Source organism: Rhododendron vialii, chromosome 8a (genome assembly GCF_030253575.1).
Source record: "Rhododendron vialii isolate Sample 1 chromosome 8a, ASM3025357v1".
NCBI lineage: Eukaryota > Viridiplantae > Streptophyta > Magnoliopsida > Ericales > Ericaceae > Rhododendron > Rhododendron vialii.
This window is the reverse complement of record NC_080564.1, coordinates 34657938-34680418: the sequence shown is the minus strand read 5'-3', so window position 1 is coordinate 34680418 and position 22481 is coordinate 34657938. Positions and strand designations below refer to the sequence as shown.

At 38.1% G+C, this 22481-nt stretch overlaps 2 protein-coding genes across 2 annotated transcripts; one reads left to right on the top strand and one right to left on the bottom strand.

Annotated features, from left to right (window-relative positions):
• The first annotated feature begins 2890 nt into the window (after positions 1-2890).
• LOC131335790 (protein ELF4-LIKE 4-like) lies at positions 2891-4900 on the top strand. The gene is made up of 2 exons (XM_058371296.1): positions 2891-3110; positions 4302-4900. Exon 2 carries the CDS (start codon positions 4319-4321, stop codon positions 4682-4684), a length of 366 nt encoding a protein of 121 aa, XP_058227279.1. The 5' UTR covers positions 2891-3110; positions 4302-4318; the 3' UTR covers positions 4685-4900.
• Positions 4901-6444: 1544 nt separating this feature from the next.
• Positions 6445-21659, bottom strand: LOC131298800 (uncharacterized). The gene is made up of 9 exons (XM_058324268.1): positions 21428-21659; positions 9343-9429; positions 9184-9242; positions 8779-8874; positions 8564-8641; positions 8270-8332; positions 8012-8185; positions 7167-7262; positions 6445-6781 (listed from the first exon to the last, which is right to left on the bottom strand). Exons 1-9 carry the CDS (start codon positions 21657-21659, stop codon positions 6698-6700), a joined length of 969 nt encoding a protein of 322 aa, XP_058180251.1. The 3' UTR covers positions 6445-6697.
• Between the last annotated feature and the right edge of the window lie 822 nt (positions 21660-22481).

Sequence of the window (22481 nt, the reverse complement as noted above, 5' to 3'; positions counted from 1 at the left end):
CTCAACCATATCCATACCCACGGAGAATTTTCCGGTTATGGTTCGGGAAAAATTTTCGGTTACGATTCGGGTACCCATCGGTTTGATTCACTTTGTCATCCCTAATTCTACACTGTAAAACATTTTACGTCAAAACAAACGGAGCCTAAATTTAAATTAAGAGTTTACGAACCGGGGGTATACAACTCTAGTCAAATTCGAATAAAATAAAGTAGCAATAAATGATATTGGCACTCCAAAAATTAATGCAGACACTCCAAAATCAATGTAATTTCAAAGCCACTTTCCTTTGTGTTTTTGGAGTGCCTGCATCAATTTTTGGAGTGTCAATATCATTTACCTTAGGCATTCAAGGATAAACATGAAAATCGGCGGGTCATTTACTAGGAAGCGGGGGGGCTGCTGTCCCCAAGGGGACAGCAGCGTGCTGCTGTGCCCGATTCTGGGCCCACTCTGGTCTCGCTCCTATGATCGGAATCGTTCACTTTGTAGGGCTCGTCGAGTAGAACAACCATGCAAAATATCAGCTTAATTGGATATCGTTAAGTGCCTGATCATAGCCCATATAACTCTCGGTCCATGGGTTACAGTGGATTTGATCTAGTGTTTCGGATCCATTCTTTTCAAGATAAAAAGGTTCCAATCAGGCACTTAACAATATTCAATTAAGCTAATTTTTTGCATGGTTGTTCTACTCGACGAGTTCTACAAAGTGAACGATTCCGATCATCGGAGCGAGACCGGAGTGGACCCAAAAACTGGGCCCAGCCGCCCCCCCCCCTCCCATTTACTAATGCATTCACACAATGATTTGCATCCGCTTCAAATGCCTAATTCATTCACGAGGAACCTACAATCAAAAAAAGTGTTACCTAAAGGATGGTTTGTCGTATGGTGATCACGGATCAGTTCCATCACGCCCAAAAGCATCAACTTCGATTTCCAAATTCTGCACATTTTTCTGCCAGTGCAAACGCAAACAATGGAAACCTGACAATGGAAATAAAACTTTTAAAACTTTCCCTTCTTTTTTATTTCTTTCCCCAAGTCATAAGCAGATTGAAATGAGAGTGAGATTTGTTTTCTCATCATTTATCGTTTTCTTTTTTTTTAACCCACGTGTATTATATCTCGGGAAAACGTATAATTATGAATTAGAGTTGTGAATGGGTCGGGTTGTATATGAGTAAAATGAATATTTGTAACAAAATTATTCCTTGCGGAATGTCAGTATTGTTAACCCGCAACCAAACCACCAATCTTCAAAACCAACAGGTTGATTGGATTTTTTGACAATTTTTGACTCTATGGGCTAGTCGGATTTAGGGTCAATTCAACTTTAAATTTGACTCTGTGGACTAATCGGGTTGAGAATAATGTAAAGTTTTTTTTGGCCTCTTGTTGTATACAACCTATTCAACTTAAGCTCGTGAAAAAGACATAGTAATTAAATCTAGATGCAAATCATGATGTAAATTAAACGTCGTGGCATAAAATCTGTAATAATTTATCTGCATAGTCTATCTTCTTATGCGGTCCGAGGATGCAAGCTTCCTTGGTTTGTGGATCACCAACATTGTTTAGAGCATTTACACCAATCTCTCTATATCCCACTTTTAGGTTAAATAGAGAGGAATTTCTCAAAAATGAGGCTGCACCAGTCTAGCTATCAACATAGGTATTTTACAAAAAATCACTGTAGCTCTCCAAAAGAAGCTAGGCACTGTAGCAAAGAAAAAAATAAACAAATATTAACTCTGATGCAAGCCTCTCCTTCTCTCTCCTCCAAGAACCAAACCCAGTAAAATCTCTTTATTTTATATAATTCTTAAATAGTGATAGAGAGGGTAATAGAGAAGATTGATGTAGTGTGCAAGTAAAAAGTGGGTAGGTAAAATAAAAATTACACTTTTTAACTAGGTATTTTAGCTACCATTGGTGTACTACATGCTTATATTTCAAGAAAAAATACCAAAAAAAATGTGAATGAGATGGGGTAGTTCTCAACTTTTTCATATAATTAAATGCGTTAATAGCGTATGGTAGAGCGTATGATAATTTGATTTGATCACGTACTTATTAATATGCAATCAACTTAATTTTGTTACGAACTTATTCTACATATCAAGCTCCACGTCAAGACAAGGCCTGTTGTGTTAGGAGCATGACACCCGGTTCCAAAACTCTCATACGTAGAAGTCACAAACATCAATGTAGAGAATGGGCCCAAACACCATGTCAAGGTACTTCCGGGCACCAAATTTCTTTCCATGAGATTAAATTTTTTATGCCGGCGGGACAAAACGGTGGGTTTTCCACCACTGCCCATTGTAGATTAGGTCACAGTATAGTATATTAATGCAAAGAATCAGTTTGACTGGATATTGATAAATCAATTAAAAGTTAAATTTTAGTTTATAAAATTGACGGTCTGATCCTATCACGTTAAATTGTCCATGTTTTATAAACCAAAATTTAAATCTTGATAAATCTATCGATATCCGATGAAGCTAATTTTTTGAATGAGAATACTACTATGCAGGTCCTACAAGATGGATGGTTCAAATTGACAATTAACGCATAATTGAGACCCAAAAAGATGGTGGTGGAAAGCCTATAGGTTCCACTGCCGGTGGGAGGAACTTTCTCTTTTTTCATATATATGATGGACGGTCTCGATTGGCCAATCAAAATCTCACCGACGTCCCATGCATCTGCAGTGAGGTATTTCTACAGCCGTGTCGTACCCAGTACCAACCCACCCCCTGGCCGCGGTCCCCTCCCCTCCCACTCATTTTCCTACACAAATGAAAGAAAACAAAACGGAGAATCCCGCAGCAGGTGAAGTAAACGATGTGAGAGAGAGAGAGAGAGAGAGAGAGAGAGAGAGAGAGAGAGAGATATCCACACAAATATACAACAGTTGGGTCCTCGCGTCTGTACTGTCAAATCTCTCGACCCTTTTATACGCTTCTCTATCTGTGTTTGTAATTTCAGGGCCTTTCTCTCCATTCCCACCAGACTCGGAGATTTGATTCCACAGCCGACCTTTCCCGTACTTCCTCGGAAAAATTGCTTCTTTTTTTTTCCTTCCGGCAAATATGTTCCAGGTAAGCAGAGAGAAAATTCCAAGTAAATGCGTTGATGGGTATATCTTGATTTATCGTTTGGAAGCTTATTTGTTTTCTCTTTTCAGAATTCCGCTGCGTTTTCTTCAATGGGTCTGGTTGTCCATATCTATTTCTATGTTCTGTTCTGTATATTCTGTTTTACTTTCACATGCCTTTCAAAGAACACTTTTTTTCCCCCAAGGAACACAGCTTTTGTTTTTCCACTTTCTGAGAATCGGATCTTTATCTCCCCTCCTACCGCTTGATGCAATTGTCTCTATCTGTTCTCAGCTGCTCTCTTCAATTACTGTTTAGACCGTTCCCTTTTGGTTTCTTTTGGGTGAACTTTCTTTGCAACTGCTGTATGGGCATTGTCTGTGGATTTCTCAAAATTTCTGAGATTCGAAACTCATTACCTGAGCTTTGGTTGTTTTTTTGGAGAACACTATGTAAAAGATTTCCCTTTATGGTAAAAGGAGCCTCCTTTTTATGCAAGTCATTCTTCTTCGGTCTGTTCTATCATTAGTGGTATCTGTAAAAGTATAATGGAAGCTGTGATTTCTTCTTCACACATTGTGTGTTACTTATGCCTTTGCAAAATTCTTCAGTGATTCCATGGCCTTTTGTGTCGGCGGCTCCAAGAATTTCATCCAAAGGGTTCAATGATGAGTTGGATTACATCAATCTAACATCCATTGATGAGTTTTTACTAATAAAAAGGGTTTTCATTTAACTCAATTCATTTTGCTTCTACTAATAAAGAACTAAAGCCTACTTTTGAAATTGTTTCTGTTCTAGACTGGTTTCGAAGTGACATGTAAAAAGATTAAGACTTTGGCGAAGAAAAAGGTTAGATAGACTCAAAAAAATCCTATATTTACATTCTACGACACCGATGGTTCACATAAGAATTCCAAACCCAAAACTCTCAAGTATCATACGTATCTACTTAACTCTTTTTTTTTCCTTCAAACTTATGGGATCAGCTGCCCTAGAATCTTACTCCTAGTTCCCGGCCTTTGGTTGCGTTTGATTGTGCATTTTGAAGAATGCAGGAATAGATTACTGGGTGTTTGCTAGAAAACAAGAAAAAGTGAAGTTCTTTGTTTTCATGTTATCTTAATCTTTTTTGGTGTACTACAATTGGGTTTCTTTGTTGATAACTTACTGGACTTATGTGTGCTGGCACAGGATTGAAGTGGTGTTAGATGAACAAAGGTGTAATTGAAATGGAAGGTGACATGTTTTCTGATATTGGTCATGGTATCCAAGTAGACGGCAAAGTATTACAGACATTTCAGCAGAGCTTTGGGCAAGTACAAAACCTTTTGGACCAGAACAGGTTGCTAATCCATGAGATTAACCAGAACCATGAATCTAAGATCCCTGATAATTTATCTCGAAATCCCGGTCTAATTAGAGAGCTTAACAACAACATTAGGAGGGTGGTCGATATATATGCAGACCTATCAACCTCGTTCGCCAATTCTGTTGAAGCTTCGTCTGAAGTGGAATCAGCTGGGACTACAAAATCAGACGGAAGAGGCGGCCAAAAGAGGATTAGATCTGGGTAACTAATGAAACTAGTTTTAATGATCTATGAGCCTTTTGTTGTTGACAAAGAGCATTTCCTGGTTAGACGTTTCTAGTTTTAGTTTCTGAGGTTTGCCTTTAATTACGCCTTTAATCTCCATATTTTGCTACAGAAATACAGTTCAATATAGCTACCACCATTGTAATTCTCTTCAAACTGTTTATCTCAATGAAATCGAGCATGTCTTTGTTGACCATTGTTCTGTTTTGAAGTCTTATGTTAGTTTCCTACTGAATTAGTCTCATGTTGAGCACTTAAAAAAACTGGTTTTTGGTAAATGCTGTGATGATAAAGTTGCTTTTTGGTGATCCCAAGTTTGATTACGGAAAATCACTTGGAGCTTTTTAACTTCCCATCATCGTCCCATCCTTTGAGTTTTATCAGAAGTCTTGGATCTGAATTGGGTCTAGTTAGCCACTCAGGACTAGCCCAGTGGTGAGACCTCGGCCTCCCATGTCCCATCCTTTGAGTTTTATTGGGTCCTGTGAGCCACTCAGAGCTACCCCAGTGGTGAGAGCTCAGCCTCCCATCCTTTGGGTTCTATGAGAAGTCTTGAATCTGAATTGGGTCTTGTTAGCCACTTGGGGGTAGCCCGAGTGGTGAGATCTCAGCCTTTCCCTTGAGGATGAGGTATTGAGTTGGAAGCTTGCTACATGCAAGGATATGCTTCCAAGTTCCCGATTATGGGGCGCGACAAGTTCCCTATTGCGGGACTCATGAATCGCGCCCCATTCAGGATATTGGGGTGATCCTATAGGCTAGCATAGGTTGTAACGATTGTCAAAAAGAACGGGGTCTTTTCTTAATCGTGTTGCATCATCCATCTGTTTTTAAAATTTCTTTCTCTGATTTTGAATGAAACTTTTCAACAACCCTCCTTTATTCTATTACTATGTTTGCCTAAACATATTCCTTCCACTGTCTTTACTCTTTACCTTTAAGGAATGGCTGGTAATATACTGCTTTTTATAACCTTTACTCGAACCCCCAAAGAGAAGAAAGCACCACCACAGTAATAGAATCTCATATAGTGGATGATTAGCCTTTGACCACTGATTTGTCCCCAACTTGTAGTATTTTTTTAATTTTATTTAGCAGACAAAAGCATTTGAGATTCAAAAGCATTTGAGATTTTTTTTTTTTTTTAGGAAAATGGAGTTTGGGAGGGTTTTTTTTTTTGGTACGTCGGAAATTCGTTTGGGAGGTTTATGATAATGTCAAGTGACGGGCCCAGTGAACCTTTCCTGTAGTGGTATCATCCTCTTTTATTTTTTGATCCTTTCGTGTCCGTTACTTTTACAACCTTAGCGTAAATTATACTTCCACAAGGTTTGAATGATTTCAGCTGCTCTCTCTCTCTCTCTCTCTCTCATGCTCATGACTTTGTTTTATTTCTTTGGAGTTGAGTGGATGGGAAGACCTGCGCATAGTTGCTGCTGTAATATACGTAGATTAAGTGTCGGTGATATGGGTATTGATTATATGGACTAAGATCCACTCACATTCGGATGAAGATCTAACAAATGCAAGTTAGCAAGTGATACATGGTGTTGGCTTTTCTCCCTGTAGAATTCTCCGTACTTGAATCTCCCGTATGGCTGTCTCCTATTCCGGTATATTTTTAGCCGTTGGATAGCTTGAGAATTTGAAGGAATAAAAATATGCTTACTTGATCCAAAGGCCGGAAATACACCGGAATAGGGATACAAAGAGATGGGTACGGATAATTAGAATTCAATCGCATTCGGAATAGGGATACAAAGAGATGGGTAAGGAGAATTACATTTCAATCACAATCGCAAATCAGTATTGTCACATTGGTCCAATAATCTAAGGTCAATGGTAAATACACAAATTAAAACGTGATGGTCACAATGGAAAGATGGGCATTGTACAAGGGTAAAGAACACCGGTCTCCCCAAAATAGATGAACATGCAACCAACAAAACAAATATTAACTTCTAGTACCCCTTATTCATTGACATTCACAAATTCATTGAAGTTTCTGCTCAGCTTTCTCCATCAACATTGCAAAACACTCTTTCCAGTCCGAAACCTTCTCTTCACCATTAACCACCTGTTATTAAACAAAGAGGAGTTTTGATGATTCAGCCGCCAAATAGATACAAACCACAAACAACATTAGAATCAAATCAATAGCAGGCAAAATGGGATAGTAAGTCTTTGAGGGATATCGTAGTTATGATATTTGAGATGACTTCTATTACTTTCACTTGGTCCATTTTTGTTTTGTCCGGTCCAAAATCCATGGTCAGCCAAACACCCCTGATACACAAAAACCTAAGGAAAATCCTTCAACAAATTCATAGACAATTGTTACGTGTCTAGTGTCCATAACTCAACGACGAAAATAGGTCAACACACTTTCTTCAAAAACAGCAGAATAAATTGTGCTCTGCTTAAACCAACTGTAATCCTTCCCTGGAATTGTTTTGACCAACCTCAAATACTAGTCCTCTTTGTGGGACCACATCAAGCACTTCCATGCATATGAAGGCAGCGTCCTCCTTGCTAAGACGTCCCTGTGTTGCGCTACCCTGCCATGAAGAATGAGAAACTAAGTCTACTAGGCTTTCTAAAGCGATGCAAATGTGGCCTTGGACATATAATGAATCTTAAGAGATTCTGTGTAGTTTTAGTTTTGTGGTCCTTTAGCATAATTTCAATTTTGAGAAAGCAGAAGATGATTGCAACTGTTTCCATTCAAACTTTTTTCCAAGCAATGTAATTAATAGCTGCAACAGCCAAAGCAGATGGTTCATTCCCATGTTGCAACACCATAACAAACAAAGTAGTACCATTTGACAATCAAAGAAAAGGCTGAATAACTGCAAAACGTGATACCTTCACTTTGTTCAGAAAGTCAATTGTCATGATTCTCTAGCAAATAAACTGTGATAATCCGAATGTCAAAACTAGCTGTTTTATTGCTTGTTCATACATTGTAACGTCCATTGCTAAACAGATTTACATATCATCTTATCTAAAGAAAGACACAAGTTTATCTGTCCTACAAATCACACGCAAACACTTCAAGCATGTGTTAGTTACGCGAAAAAAGGAAAGGAGCAGAAGCAATTGCACTTATACTTCTTCTTCTTGTATTTTTTCCTACCTGATAAGAATAGAGGCACTCCACTTTGATTCATTGCAACGCAGTGTACCATTTTCTATCTACAAGAATGGTAGCATAAATCTTAACATGTCGTAACTGAGACCAAAGGCAACTCTGTGTCTTCGTTCACCGGTCTGTTGAACAAGGAAAACTCATGCGAATGAACAGTACCTGTTTAAAACTAAAACCTTGCTTCCCGCCAGGAGTATTCTGCAACAAGCCTGCTTTGATAACGGTGTAAGGAACTCCTGAAGCCATTACAATTGATTCATCTTGCTCTGCCAGTTTTCTTGCTTTACTATTCATAAGCGCTTGAATCCCACCAGTACCTTTATAGACAGATAACTGCAATCTTATTAATTCACCATATCAAGCAGAAAATATCATGGAACAGTGTGCTTACACGTGCATAAGAAAGAGGGGAAATACCTGGGATAATACGATCACGTGTTCTACTCCTTTTAGACTCTCAACTTGGGATAAGAAACCTTCCTTGAGAAAAGGACGTTAGATCAAAAAGAGTCCATTATTTTACATCCTCATGCAAATATGCGAACCAGAAGCAGCAATGGCAAATGGGGTAAAACGATGATGACATAGCAGGGATAGAACCCAACAGCAGAAAGGCAAGTGGGGATGTAACGGATGAATTGCAGTTCACTACAACATTGATAAAGGTGAAAGGAAGGTATGGTAAAAGACACGAGGCTGAGGTATGCATACATTTGGGCATATTATTGCACGAACACCTCTTAGAGCCTTCTTCTGGAATGACCTGTCATTTGTATATCCAGCCATTGGCTTTCAATACAACAGAGAGACCATGTAATAATCCATATTCTCAGCAATGCATGAACTACAAAAGACACAACGCAAAACAACTACCAAAAAAGAGTATACACTTGTCAAGTTAGTTTGAAGGTTGCCAACCTACTCACCTCAACGTAACTTCCGAAGGCTTCAACAGCAGATCGTTTATCCTTCACCAATGCTTTAACCCGAGTTCGTTTGACAACTAACGACAATATTATCATCTGCAGAAGTTAGCATTCATGTACAATAAGGAAGCAAAGCAATATTCTATTCAAGCAATACCAGCTGTGAAACTTGGAAGAACGGGAAATGATGATATAAATGAGATATGATGTGGTAGCCTTGTCATTACCATTTTACTCCTTCAATTTTACAGGATCAAAAAGGATTCAGAACATTTTTTTCAAATCATTACGTGAATCCAGAACATAACCATCATTTAAATCAATAGTGCAATTTATTTATTTTCTTTTTACAATGTCCGCTAAAATACATGAAGCACGAACTTGGGAATTTGTGGCATAACACACCTGGCCAATATCGTTATCTCCATCAGTTACTAGAACCGCATCCCTAACTTCATCTTCTTCTGTACCTCAAAAGCAAAGGAAAATGCTTTCTAAAAGCCTCAAACCAATATATGGATGTAACAACAATATGTGTTTTCATAAGTTGCTATACCAGACTACCTGAAAATTTATCATCTTCTTCCAAAACAGACCCATCTTTTGGGAGGCGATCAGGTGCCCCATACCATTTCCTTAACTTTGGCCCTCCTACAAATGTAACATTCCATAAGCACACCTGCACACCATCCCTCCATAGGAAAATGAAAGATATATACCTTCACAATCAAAATATTTTTGGTTGTATTAGGCCTATGCGATGATATATATATACATTTTTCGTTGGTCCGTTGAGGCTCGTGAACAAGTTCGAGCTCGAGTCAAGCCAAGGCCCGCTTGGCTCGAGCTCGACTCGTTAAGTTTTCACTGAGCTCGAGCTCAAGCTCGTATTCGTTAAAAGCTTAATAAACAAGCTTGAACATAGTAAAGCTCGGCTCGGCTCATTTGCAGCCCTAGGTGGGTATATATTATACGGTTATATGGATTATTCTAACATCCGTCTAAAGGGGTAGGATAATAGGTAAAAAGTGCATTAATATACGAGAATGGTATATTGATATTTGTGAAAGTGTATTAATATCCGTGAGATATGCGTTAATTTCCGAACTTGTTTGGAATTATGTGTTAGCAAAACCGATATTATATATACCCTTTAAAACTAAACTCATGCATAAATGGTGTCTGTAAAACTAGTGTTTTTTCTTTTCTTTTTCCTTTCAATGGAATTCGATCAACAATAAATTTCAATTTTCTGTCCATTTTAATGGTGCTATAAATTGTATTATGACACTTGAATCGAACCATGGTTCATGAATCGGTTCGGTTCGGTTCTCAAAAGTCTTCGACTCATACGAATTAGTGTCTGGTTCATGAGATATACAACCTAATAACAAAAATTATTTGAGTTCAATTTGAGTTATAGAATGGGGAAATGCTACAGTACACACACCCGTACCATATGCACTCGTATAACCAAATCATTGAGAGTCGTAACTAAACTATTAAGGGGCGTAACCAAACTATTGAAAGACGTAACCAAATCATTGAGAGGCGTAACCAAACACTTCCTTCAATTGTTATGTCTTTCATTGATTTGGTTATGCTTTTCAATGATTTGGTTACATTCCTCAATAATTTAATTACGCCTGTTAATAGTTTGGTTATAAGGTGCATCTGGTACATGGGTATGTACTGTAGAGTTGATTCCCAAACTTTGAGCCCACTTATTTTTACCGAGAAAAAACAACTAGGACCCAGTTTTTCTTTGCTCTAGGTGTGGACCCACGGCCCACATTGGTGAAGTTTGTTTGTTTTTTTTTTTTGGTCAAGCGAAAAATCAACTTTGTTTATTTGCTAGACAAAATCACACAATCCTATGAATTTTCTTCCACACGAAGCGAAGCACATGAAAGAGATTAATCAATTGGGTCCTACGTCAATGTGCGGAGCACCTTTCCCCTGGGGCCTTGAATAATAATACTTCCAGAGTCCACTATATATAAAAAGTCATGCTATTTTTCATATCAAAAAATCAACTATTTTTGTGTATAATTTTTTAAATTTTCTCGCACCAAATTAAAGTACTAATTGAGATCTTTAATACGTTGTAAAAAAATTTGAAAAATTATGCACGAAAGTAGTTGATTTTTTGATTAAAATGGTAAGAGAGAGAGAGAGTGAGACTCTCAATACGGAACGGAGGCAGTACTTCCAACTTCGTGATTAAAGCAAAGGAAAAACTAACGTACGCATTTGGCAATTGGCATAACTAAAATATGTTACGCATTTCAATAGTTCAAAGTGCTACACGTACAATAAAAGTTGTACATAGATCACTTTTGAACCTATTTTTGATCCTACAAAGATGATTGAAACTGTTCATTTTGTTCAAAATTTATTTTGTTAGGGCCTTTATAAAAAATTTATCTCAATCCGATATAGTTAAAAGCGTTTACACCACTAGTAAACATAGATAAAAAATTCTACAACCACACCCAAAATCACACACCCAAATACACACCCTCTCACAAAACACAAGGGTTTCACACACACTTCCCTTGCGTTTTGTGAGAGGATGTGTATCTGGGTGTGGTTGTAGCATCTCTCATCCAGCTCTTGAAAATGGTGATTGGGAATACTATTGGTGCACGTATCTATCTATATTTACTATTATTCAATGTTTGCATAGGGTAGTGTGTTTGACAATCTAATTCTTTGCCTTTGAAAAAAAAATTCTCATTTTGATCACAAAAAAAATAAAAAATCTCATTTTTCAGTCATTTAGTAAACGAAAGAAAAAAGTGATTTCGCCTCTCCGTTCTGTCTGAGCCTCATTCCGCTTTATTTCTAAAACTTCTTTTTCAAAAAGAAGAAAAAAAAAGGTAATTTCAAAGTCAAAAATTATGTGTTTATGCAAATAATTTTCTTACCAATATGGATCTTGTTTGATAGATCTCATTGAGATCTTTTAAACGGTACCAAAAAAATCAAAAAATTATTTTTTATTTTCTTTATATTTTCGTTTGAAATTACCTTTTTTTTTCTTCTTTTTCAAAAAATAAAAATATATAATCTGGAAAAATAAGAGTTCATAATAGACAAAAACAATATAAATAAAAAATACTGGAGAACTTGCCTTCAGAGGAATTCCCAAAATATTATTCAAGGCAAATTTTAAGGGGAAAAAACAAAGCAAAAGAGACCAAAAAAAAGAAGTCAAAGTAGGCACTGATCCTTGCAGATTTTGGACTTGAGTTGTGACGCACCGGCTATCAGTAAAACGCGGTTTCTTACTTGTTAGGAAAGGTCGGAAAATTATTCGATGTTATTGGGAAACGCCACATGGTGCCCTGAGCTCTTTTTCTACCACGCATTTGCATGATCTCAACCACAAAATGCAAACATCCCACATTTGTGCATGATCTCAACGACAAAATGCAAACATCCCACACAAACGTGTGGTAGGAACTGATAAAAAAAAAAAAAAATGTGGTAGGAAATTTTTTGGACACGGCCACTTGATGCCCCCATTGGCATAGAATAATTACTCGGAAAGCTTACACAAGTTGTCCTCCAAGCAATGCTATCTTTATTATAAAACAGAAGGGGGTGGAGATAAGTTGTTAGAACGGCTTAAATTCATTTGATCCAATGGCTGTAGTGCATCTTCTCACTTTCCGGTTAAGTGCACATGATTTTCACCTAAATCACATAACTCTCATCTCCTTCCAACCGGAATGCGTGCACGAGGTAGCACTAGTACTATAAATACAACGTCTGAGGTGGTTGTTTTTTATTGCAAAAAAAGAAGAAGATGGAGGATCTCGGCAGTACTCGTTCCGTAAGACGCCGCAGCAGCAGTTTAATCACCTCGCTGCCTCCGCACTTCGACAGGCTCACTGAAGAACTGGTCATTGAAGCTCTGCAACGGCTTCCTTTAAAAGACGCCAATCGATGTAAGTGTGTATGCAAACGTTGGTTCAATTCGATCTCCAGCCCCTATTTTGCTCGCTGCTACAATCGCCATCGCTTTTCTTTCCCACCTCCTTTTGCCCTCTTTTTCCAATACAAGAATACATATAGATGGGAAGTTCCAGTTAATCTGAGAGGGATTCAATTAGCAAATAATGGCTACAATCACCCAGTTTTGAATTCATCTGGTTTCTCCCTCAGTTTTCTCCCTCCCTCCTCCTCCTCTCAACCATCAGACCCTGTTCGTTTCTTTGCATCGAGTAATGGGTTGGTACTATGCTCTACCACCATAGTTAACCAGAAACTTTACTACGTTTGTAACCCCCTCACAGTGCACTGGGTTGCTCTCCCTCCTCCTCCAACCTGCCACAAGCGGGTTGGCATCGGATTCATCTCCACTCCAGATTTCGACAATGGCATCATCAGTCGGTTTAAGGTGATGCGAATTCCAGAGTTGGAAAAGTGTTCCCGTCTTTACACCGATCTCAGTTTGGAGATTTTCTCTTCGGAGACAGGGGAATGGACTGACTTTGTAATCTCCTGGCACGAGCCCGTGTTTAGTTGCTTTTTCTTACGCGACAGTGCTGTTGTCTGCAATGGTATGCTACACTGGAGACATGTCTATCTAAACCACATTTTTGCTTACGATCCTAACAAAACAGCTAATTATCAAGAATTCCGAACCATACTACTCCCAAAGGAACGTTGGTATGGAGCAATTGTTCTCTTTGGGGAGTCCCAGGGTCATCTCAGGTACGCCGAGTTTCATCAAGGTACTTTCAGAGTTTGGGAACTCGAGGATTACAGCAGTGGTGAATGGAGTTTGGTACACAAATTTCATCAAAGCGAAATAGTGGTACGGGAGGATCCTAGACTTGCTACGTTCATGACTCCAAACTCCGACTTTATCATGATGCTAGCTTTTCACCCAACTGAGGGAGACGTTATGTTTCTGTATTGCCGTCGCGACATCGTTGAGTGCAACATGCGGAGCAGAAGTTTGAAGTGGTTATGTTCTCTTGCGGAGCCGACAGCCTCCATCCACGATACAATCTTCCCTTATGTGCTCCCATGGTGGCCAATTTCAATTCCTCAATGCTGATGGAAATTAATGCTCTTAAGGAGTAAAGCTTTGTAATTATTTTCCATTTGTTTTGTTTTCATATACAGTTGAATATTGGTTGTTTCCGAACCAAGTGGTTTATTATACGCTCTATATTCACAACATATCGCTTTTGTAATATGAGATGTCTTCATCGAGACGACATAGATTCTGTTTCTGGACTTTGGCTCATGAACATTGAGACTTTTGTAATATGAGATGTCTTCATCGAGACGACATAGATTCTGTTTCTGGACTTTGGCTCATGAACATTGAGACTTGCTCTTTATGAATTGGTTTGAGGACTTGCGATTTGAAGTAGGGCTGGGATAACAGTGAAATTTTCTTGCCAATGATAGTGTATCCCACTAGTTTCTTAATTTTACGTAACTTTTCTGGGTTTTGGTTTTGTTTTTCTGATTTTCTTTTGGATCGATATTCTTCTTATTGAACAGGAATATGGGCGCAACCTCTCTGCACTTGGGGTTGAAGTGCAGCGCCTTCCTTGCTAAGACGTCCCTGTGCTGTGCTACCCTGCCATGAATAAGGGCAAAAGTACACCCACCATGGGTTGGGCTGTAGCCTAGGTCCACTTTAGAAACAAAAAAATTTATAAATATCTAGTTTTTACAAGTTGCGGAGTCGCGATTTTGATCTGAAGGGGCCCGGCATAATAGTTATAACTTTTTTATCGGAAGGATACTTATTATATCATAAAGTGTTTGCTTTCCAACACATCAAATTTGTACATTGAAATAATTTTAACCTAATATAGTTAAAGTATACGAATTATTTTGCTTTTTTCTTTAAACTATTTCAACAGTCACGTGTTTATTTTTCATTTATGAAAAAATTGAGAATGTAAAATAACTGATTTTTTATCAAATCAAACAAAAATTATTAAGATTATAAGTACCTACATGAATAATTATCGATAATATTCAAAATCAAGTATATAAAATATAAAAAATTTAAAACTCTAGGTCGGGACCCTGGGCCCTAACATAACTTCGCCCCTTGTTTTTAGAAGCTCTAGAATATCCTTGTGAAGTATGTAGAGTTTTTTGTGAAAATTAATCACACGTGTAACTCTAGAATTATCTCTGAAAATATCTTTGTAGTAGAGCTTTTCATGAAGTAGTATAAATAGGGATAGGTTTTAACCATTTTGTACCAAGCCAAAAAAAAATTGAGTTCAAATATAATAGAAACACTCTCATTCCCCACTCTTTGTCTTTAGTATTCTTCCTCTTCTTCCAAAAATCTTAAACATATTTTAAGATACGCGATATGTATTCGATATGATTTATACAATTGAAAAAAAATTTGCCCACCCAAAATTTTTTTTTTGATTAGCTCAAGATAGAATCAATTCCTGGTTCCGCCCTTGGCAATGAAGAATGTGAAATTAATTTCAAGTCTACAAAGTCCATGACAGCCACGGGTGGATGATAGATTGGTCAGCCCTCTCGAACTTAGGTTGACCCCCGGGCCAACTGTCGAGAAATTCCGGTGTTTCCTTAGGTTGGCCCCCCGGGCCAACTCGGGGGGCCAACTGTCGAAGAATTCTGGTGTTTCCTCATAAGGAGATGTCAAGGCATGCTCTGCCCATGCATGGTGCATAGTCAGAGCCATGTCTTCATAGATTAGGTTAACCCCGGGCCAACTGTCGAGGAATTCGGGTGTTTCCTTAGGTTGACCCCTGGGCCAACTGTCGAAGAATTCTGGTGTTTCCTCATAAGGAACTGTCAAGGCCAACTGTCTAGGAATTCTGGTGTTTCCTTAGGTTGACCCCCGGGCCAACTGTCGAAGAATTCTGGTGTTTCTTCGTAAGGAACTGTCAAGGCATGCTCTGCCCATACATGGTGCATAGTCAGAGCCATGTCTTCATCAAGGTACGCTCTATATTCACAACATATCGCTTTTGTTATATGAGATGTATTCATCGAGACGACATAGATTCTGTTTCTGGACTTGGCTCATGAGCACTGAAACTTCTCTTTATGAATTGGTTTGAGGACTTGCAATTTGAAGCAGGGCTGGGACAACGGTGGAATTTTCTTACCAATGATAGTGTACCCCACTAGTTTCTTAATTTTACATAACTTTTCTGGGTTTTGGTTTTGTTTTTCTAATTTTCTTTTGGATCGATATTCTTCTTATTGAACAGGAATATGGGCGCAACCTCTCTGCACTTGGGGTTGAAGCTGAAATTCTGGCCTTTTGTTCCTTGTGGCAGGTTGTTGCCCCTACAAACAAGCAAAACACAATATTTGTTTCTAATTAATTTTGGGCATTCAGCTACAATACATCTTTATTGTAACCACTGGAAAAGACGCTTTTGGCAGGGAAAATTTTTCAGTGCCAGGTGGTTACGTGGTGCCCGCTCGGCACATCCGAGCTGTCTATTGCGTTTTTAGACGGTTCGAATTTGGAGAAAGAAAAAGGAGAGAGAAAGTGTTAGGGTGAGAGGAGAGAAAATGTTTCAATCCGAGCCGTCTAAAAGTGTATTAGACGGCCTGATTGTGCCGAGCGAGTATCACGTAGGATATACCCACCCAGCACCAAAAATGTCTCGTTCGGCAGTGAGTGGCTGGGCCTTTGCGAAAGAAGGCATGCATTTGGCAGCGTGTGGCAAGTAGATTATATAGAAAATTAGTGGTCAATTATATAAACTTCATAAGCTCAAAAGTCCACCTATTAATTTTGAAAGGTCTAAAGTCCATTTTAGAACACCCTAGAGTAAGATAGGGTGCCTTAGGGTTTAGGAGCTTTCATAAGATTTTAGGGTGCACTTTTTTATTATAGGGTAGGGTAGATTACCCTAGCGTAGGATATCCTATGGTTTAGGCATTTTTATAAAGTTTTAGGGTACACTTTTCTATTATAGGGTTTTAGTGGTTTATATACTTTCATATGATTTAGGGTTTTAGGTTCTTTCATAAAGTACCCTATGATTAAGGTTGTGTAGACTTGTGGACTTATGAAATGTCTATAGTTGATCTATCACTAAATCTCCAAATGATTAGTCTTAGGTCTATTATAAGGAACTTGAAGAGTCTCTAGTCCCCTCCCAAGTTCATAAAGTTTCTAGTCCATTTTTAACATTTTATAAAGTCTCTATTCCACTCTATTTCAATTTAATATTTATACCCTCCCGCCACATCATCGCCGGAAAATTGGCCTATGCTGGGAAGTTCACTGAAAAATTTGCCGACGCCAGAAAGTTCGCCAGAAAATCTAGACACTTTCATATGGTGCTAGGGTGCACTTAGTTTTAAAGAGAAAATTAAATGAAGTTCCTCCGTGATCCGTCTCATTCACCTACCCATCCCTACCGGGCGTTCCATTTTTCTTTTTGATTACCTGAGTTTAAAAATCAAAATTATTTAGGCTAGGATTTGCTAAGCAATTTTTGGGCTTTTGGGACTTTTTTTTTTCTTTATGTAATTTTTTTTGCATTTGTTAGTTTTATGACAATTTTTTGTAGATTATTAATTCGTTTCGATCAGAGGAATCGAAAAAGCAAAAAATTATGTCTTGAGTGAAAATATTCAAGATAAAGCCCCAAAAACTCAACGAGCAGGATTTATTTTGGATATTTTAAAAAATATTTGAAAAAAATTTATAATTTCTTAACGAGTCAAATCAATAATTCACATAAGTTAGATTCAAAACTAACAAATGTAAAAAAAATTTAAGCAAGGACAAAAGCCTAAAAATCTAAGCGGAACGGTGCCTCGCTCTATCTCTCTAATGTGTGATTGTGTGACGTCAATTATCTTCTCCTATATATATTCGAAAGAGTTTTTAATGCACATGCAAGGGGTCTATGAATTAGTAATTCTAATCGGAGCAATTCGATAGTATCATAATATCACGGAATTACCCCCGAAAAAACTTTTAAAAAGTCTTCCCGCCGCGTGGTGCCTTCTTAAGCCTAAGGTCCACTTCTTCTTCTTTTTCTCTCTCTGTCTCTCTTCTTTGAAAAACCAACCAAGAATTACAATTTTCAAGAAAATGGCATCAGAGCATCCGCAATGGTACTAATCAAAATCAATAATCAAAATATGCTACGTCAGCATTTGATTATCCATTTAGTTCATAATCAAACTTAACAACATCTATCTCCACATTGGTTATTTTTGTATCTCTAACAAAAAAAAACCCCACAATACACAATGCACATTTGTCCAATCGCAAACGAGTTTTAATCACGTACCCGACCACACCAAATTATTCGTCTCGATGAGACGATTCCAATATGAGGTGTTTTTGAGTTATTGAGTTTTGAATTTAATTGTTGAGTTTGGTTATTGAGTTTTGGTTATTGGTAAAAGTTGTTAAGTTTGGTTATGGAATGGATGGAATTTGGTTATTTACTAAAAAATTTGTAACTTTGGTTATTACAATGTGGGGTATTTTTTGAGCATTGTTAAATTTGTTTATTCACATCCATTTGCTTATTACAATGCGGATGCTCTCAAGGAGCCACAACAGGTATAATAAGACCCCGTTCCAGAAACCTTTTTAAAAAATAAGCAGTTTATTTTACATTTTCAAATTCAAAAATAAAGTAAATAAAAAATAATTTTTTAATTTTTTTTGCATCGTATAAAAGATCTCATCGAGATCTTCCAAACAAGATCCATATTGCATACTTTTAGATTTTAATAAATCCATAATTTTTTAGCTTAAAATTGTTTTCTTAAAAAATAAAGACTTAATTTTTGTTTCGGAACGGAGCCTAACTTCTCACACACTCTCTCTTCTTGAATTTGACACTCGCTCTCTTTGAATTCGTGTCTGATTCTCTGTCTCTCCCTCTTTCAATGGAACTTTAGTGAATCAACAAGAAACCAAGAAGGGATGAAGGGCGAGAGCGACGCAATTAACAGGTCTCTTTCAACATACTCTCTCGATTCGTCTTTGATTAATTCGTCTTCTTTAATTCGTCTAACTACTCTCTCCCTCTCTCTCTCTCCCTCAGTCATCTATTGGTTCCAACACAGATTATCATGAACCTTATGGAAACCCAGATGAACAAGATTAAAGAAAAAGTTTTTCGTGTGATTGAAGAAGGAATGGAGGAGGTGCAAACCCAAATCACTTTTGTACTTCAAGATTGGGACGAGTATGAAGCTATGGTCGAGGAAGGTGGGGAAATAGCCATGGTTGTCGATGAGGACACGGCCGGAAAAGTACCTTTATACGTTTGGGACTCGATAACATGCGAACGCCAATCTATTGGATTTATAACGATGAGCGGCGACAGCCATGAGGACATGGCTCTGCCCATGCACCATGCATGGGCAGAGCATGCCTCGACCGTTCCATTCGAAGAAACACCAGGTTTGCTCGAGAGTTGGCCCGGGGGCCAACCCGAGTTTCAGAGAGACGACAATTCTGCCATATTCCCATGGCTGCCATGGACTCCGCTCCAGAGAGAGACTCGTAGAATTGTGGTCTACGACTTCGAGACTGATGCTACAAGAGAAGAAGACTTCGACACTGATGCTACGAGAGAAGAAGACTTCGACACTGATCCGTATCTGTAATTTCACCTTTCTAGTGTTGTCAAATGAGAAGACTTCGGAGTGTCTTATGTTTATCCATGTACTAATTGTTTACTTCCAAAATCCAGGACAGTTGATAACCAGGTACTTCTACGCTCTTGTTTTCGCGTGTAAAGTTTTTCACAGCTCAAACGCAGAATTCAGTGTAGATTTGTGTTGTGGTGGTAGTTGTACGTTGTTACTTGCTCACCATCTGGTAGCTACATGATATGGGGACATTCTACTGTTGTTGGACCGGTAACAAAAATTGAACATTTGGGCATATTATTGCACGAACACCTCTTAGAGCCTTCTTCTGGAATGACCTGTCGTTTGTATCTCCAGCCATTGGCTTTAAATACAACAGAAACACCATGTAAAAATCCATATTCTCAGCAACGCATGAACTACAAAAGACACAATGCAAAACAACTACCAAAAAAGAGTATTCACTTGTCATGTTAGTTTGAAGGTTTGCCAACCTACTCACCTCAACGTAACTTCCGAAAGCTTCAACAGCAGATCGTTTATCCTTCAACAGTGCTTTAACTGGAGTTCGTTTGACAATTAACAACAATATTATCATCTGCAGAAGTTAGCATTCATGTACAATAAGGAAGCAAAGCAATATTCTATTCAAGCAATACCATTTGTGAAACTTGGGAGTACGGGAAATGATGATATAAATGAGATATGATGTGGTAGCCTTGTCATTACCATTTTACTCCTTCAATCTTACAGGATCAAAAAGGATTCAGAACAATTTTTTCAAATCATTACGTGAATCCAGAACATAACTAGTATCATTTAAATCAACAGTGCAATTTCTTTTTTTTCTTTATACATTGGCCACAAAAATACAAAAAGCATACGCTTGGGAATTTGTGGCATAACACACCTGGCCAATGTCATTATCTCCATAAGCTACTAGAACCGCATCCCAGACTTCATCTTTTTCTGTGCCTCAAAAGCAAAGGAAAATGCTTTCTAAAAGCCTAAAACCAATATATGGATGTAACAACAATACGTAAATTCATAAGTTGCTATACCAGACTACCTGAAAATTTATCATCTTCTTCCAAAACAGACCCATCTTTTGGGAGGCGATCATCAGGTGCCCCATACCATTTCCTTAACTTTGGTCCTCCTACAAATGTAACATTCATAAGCCAATATATCAATACTGCAACTAGTTTGGTTCATCAGTTTACTAAAGATGTCTAGCATATAAAGTAATAAACTATTAATGCTCCATTGAGTTTCAGAGCAATTGGAATTCGGGAATATATTTCTGATTCTAGAGTGAATGATTCGACACTTTCTCTCATGTAGAAGTCTGGAAATCAAATGTATGGTGAGACCAAGACAGTTAGAGTCAAAATGATATCGAAAGATATTCACAATATTCTACAAAGCATCCCCATTTAACAGAGTTTGTAGCGAATTTCCCCCAAAAGGGATCGATTGGTTGCTTCCCCTTTCGATTCTTAAGAGCAAGTCCAATGGAGCTGTAACCTGCAAAACAACCTTCCAAAGCCAAAGTTTGGCCACTATCCACTTTTTGGGTGCTCCAAGGTTTTAAACCACAGTATTGTAAAACATGACAGTATCGGTGAAACGGCCATATATCGGCCGATATCAAACAGTATTGGCCGTGATATATGGGTAAATAAAGGTCCAAAATCCCTTTACGCAAATGCCGATATGGTACGTAAAAGACCTTATTTAAAACCCTGTACCATGGTCCAATGCATGTTGGACACTTGGACTTGATTTTTTGGAAGGAAACTCAAGAAATGATGACTTCTTTTTTTGCATTGGAGGGAGGCTGCTGACTACACTTTATTAGTAGTACCTTTGGAAAGTTTTTTTTTTATCCGACCTTTGGAAAGATCATTTGGCCAGATTTCAAAGATGAACCACAATATCTACTAAGAAAAACCAATTATAAATATATAGTAACAAAAGATTACAAAGAATAACTGGTCAAAAGTGCACAAAAAGGTAAAAGGGCAACAACCTTCAATGTAGTCAAGAATTTGGTCGATGAAGCTGGGTTTGTTCTTGGATGTGTAGTCAAGAATTTGGTCGACGAAGCTGGGTTTGTTCTTGGATGAGAAACAGATGAGAGAACGCTTTCTGCAATTGAACGTGACCGAGGCATTGTTATTACCATCGCCTCGTGAATTACGAGGCGTATGGTAGCCGGAGTTGTAGAGAGAGAAGCTTGAAGAAAGAGAACCAGCCGCCATTGACCGAATTCAGCCTCCCTTCGGTAACCCACGCTTCTTTTCTGCCGTTCCCGATAATCCAACCGTTCGTTCCGCCTTCGGATAGCGCTGAGTTAGACCCTTTTTGCCCTCTCTTCTTTTTATGGATCAAGTTGGCCCCCATATGAGTGGAGTATAGATTGAGGAATCAAGATTTCCCTTGCGTGATGCAAAACGGGATCCAACATGGATTCACAATCTTATTTTATAGTACGGAGTAATATAAACCGTTCATCTAACAAATCTTGATAAATTTAAGTTTCATGCAAAAATTCAAGTTGATCGGGCATATGTAATATCATATTTATCTGAATGACTATTTTCCTTGACAAATACAATCCGCTCAAACAAATACTGTTGACCAACGAACTTGATTTTTTGTGAGCACGTCAAAAAAGTTGAGACTTATAAATGAATTGTTTGAATCATCAAATTAACTCGTGATTGAACCTGTTTTATGTCACATGAAGAACCATTAAATTAACGCGTGATCGAACCCGTTTTATTCCTCAATTTACTCTCCGTTCGTAAATTAAGACCTGTTTGGTCGATTTTTAAGCGTGGTATATTGGGTGGTATATTGGGCACCGGACCAATTTGATCCATTTTTTTAGTATGTTTTGTGATTGAAAAAATTAAGTGAGGGTGGGAGTGGTGGCACCCCTAGGAAACACTTCGATGGTGTAACATCTCAAAACTCCCCATCCATGGTATCTTACGAAAACAATCACCAATACTCTTACGAAAACAATCACCAAACTCCCAATCCATGGTATCTTATGAAAACAATCACCGTGCGCAAAT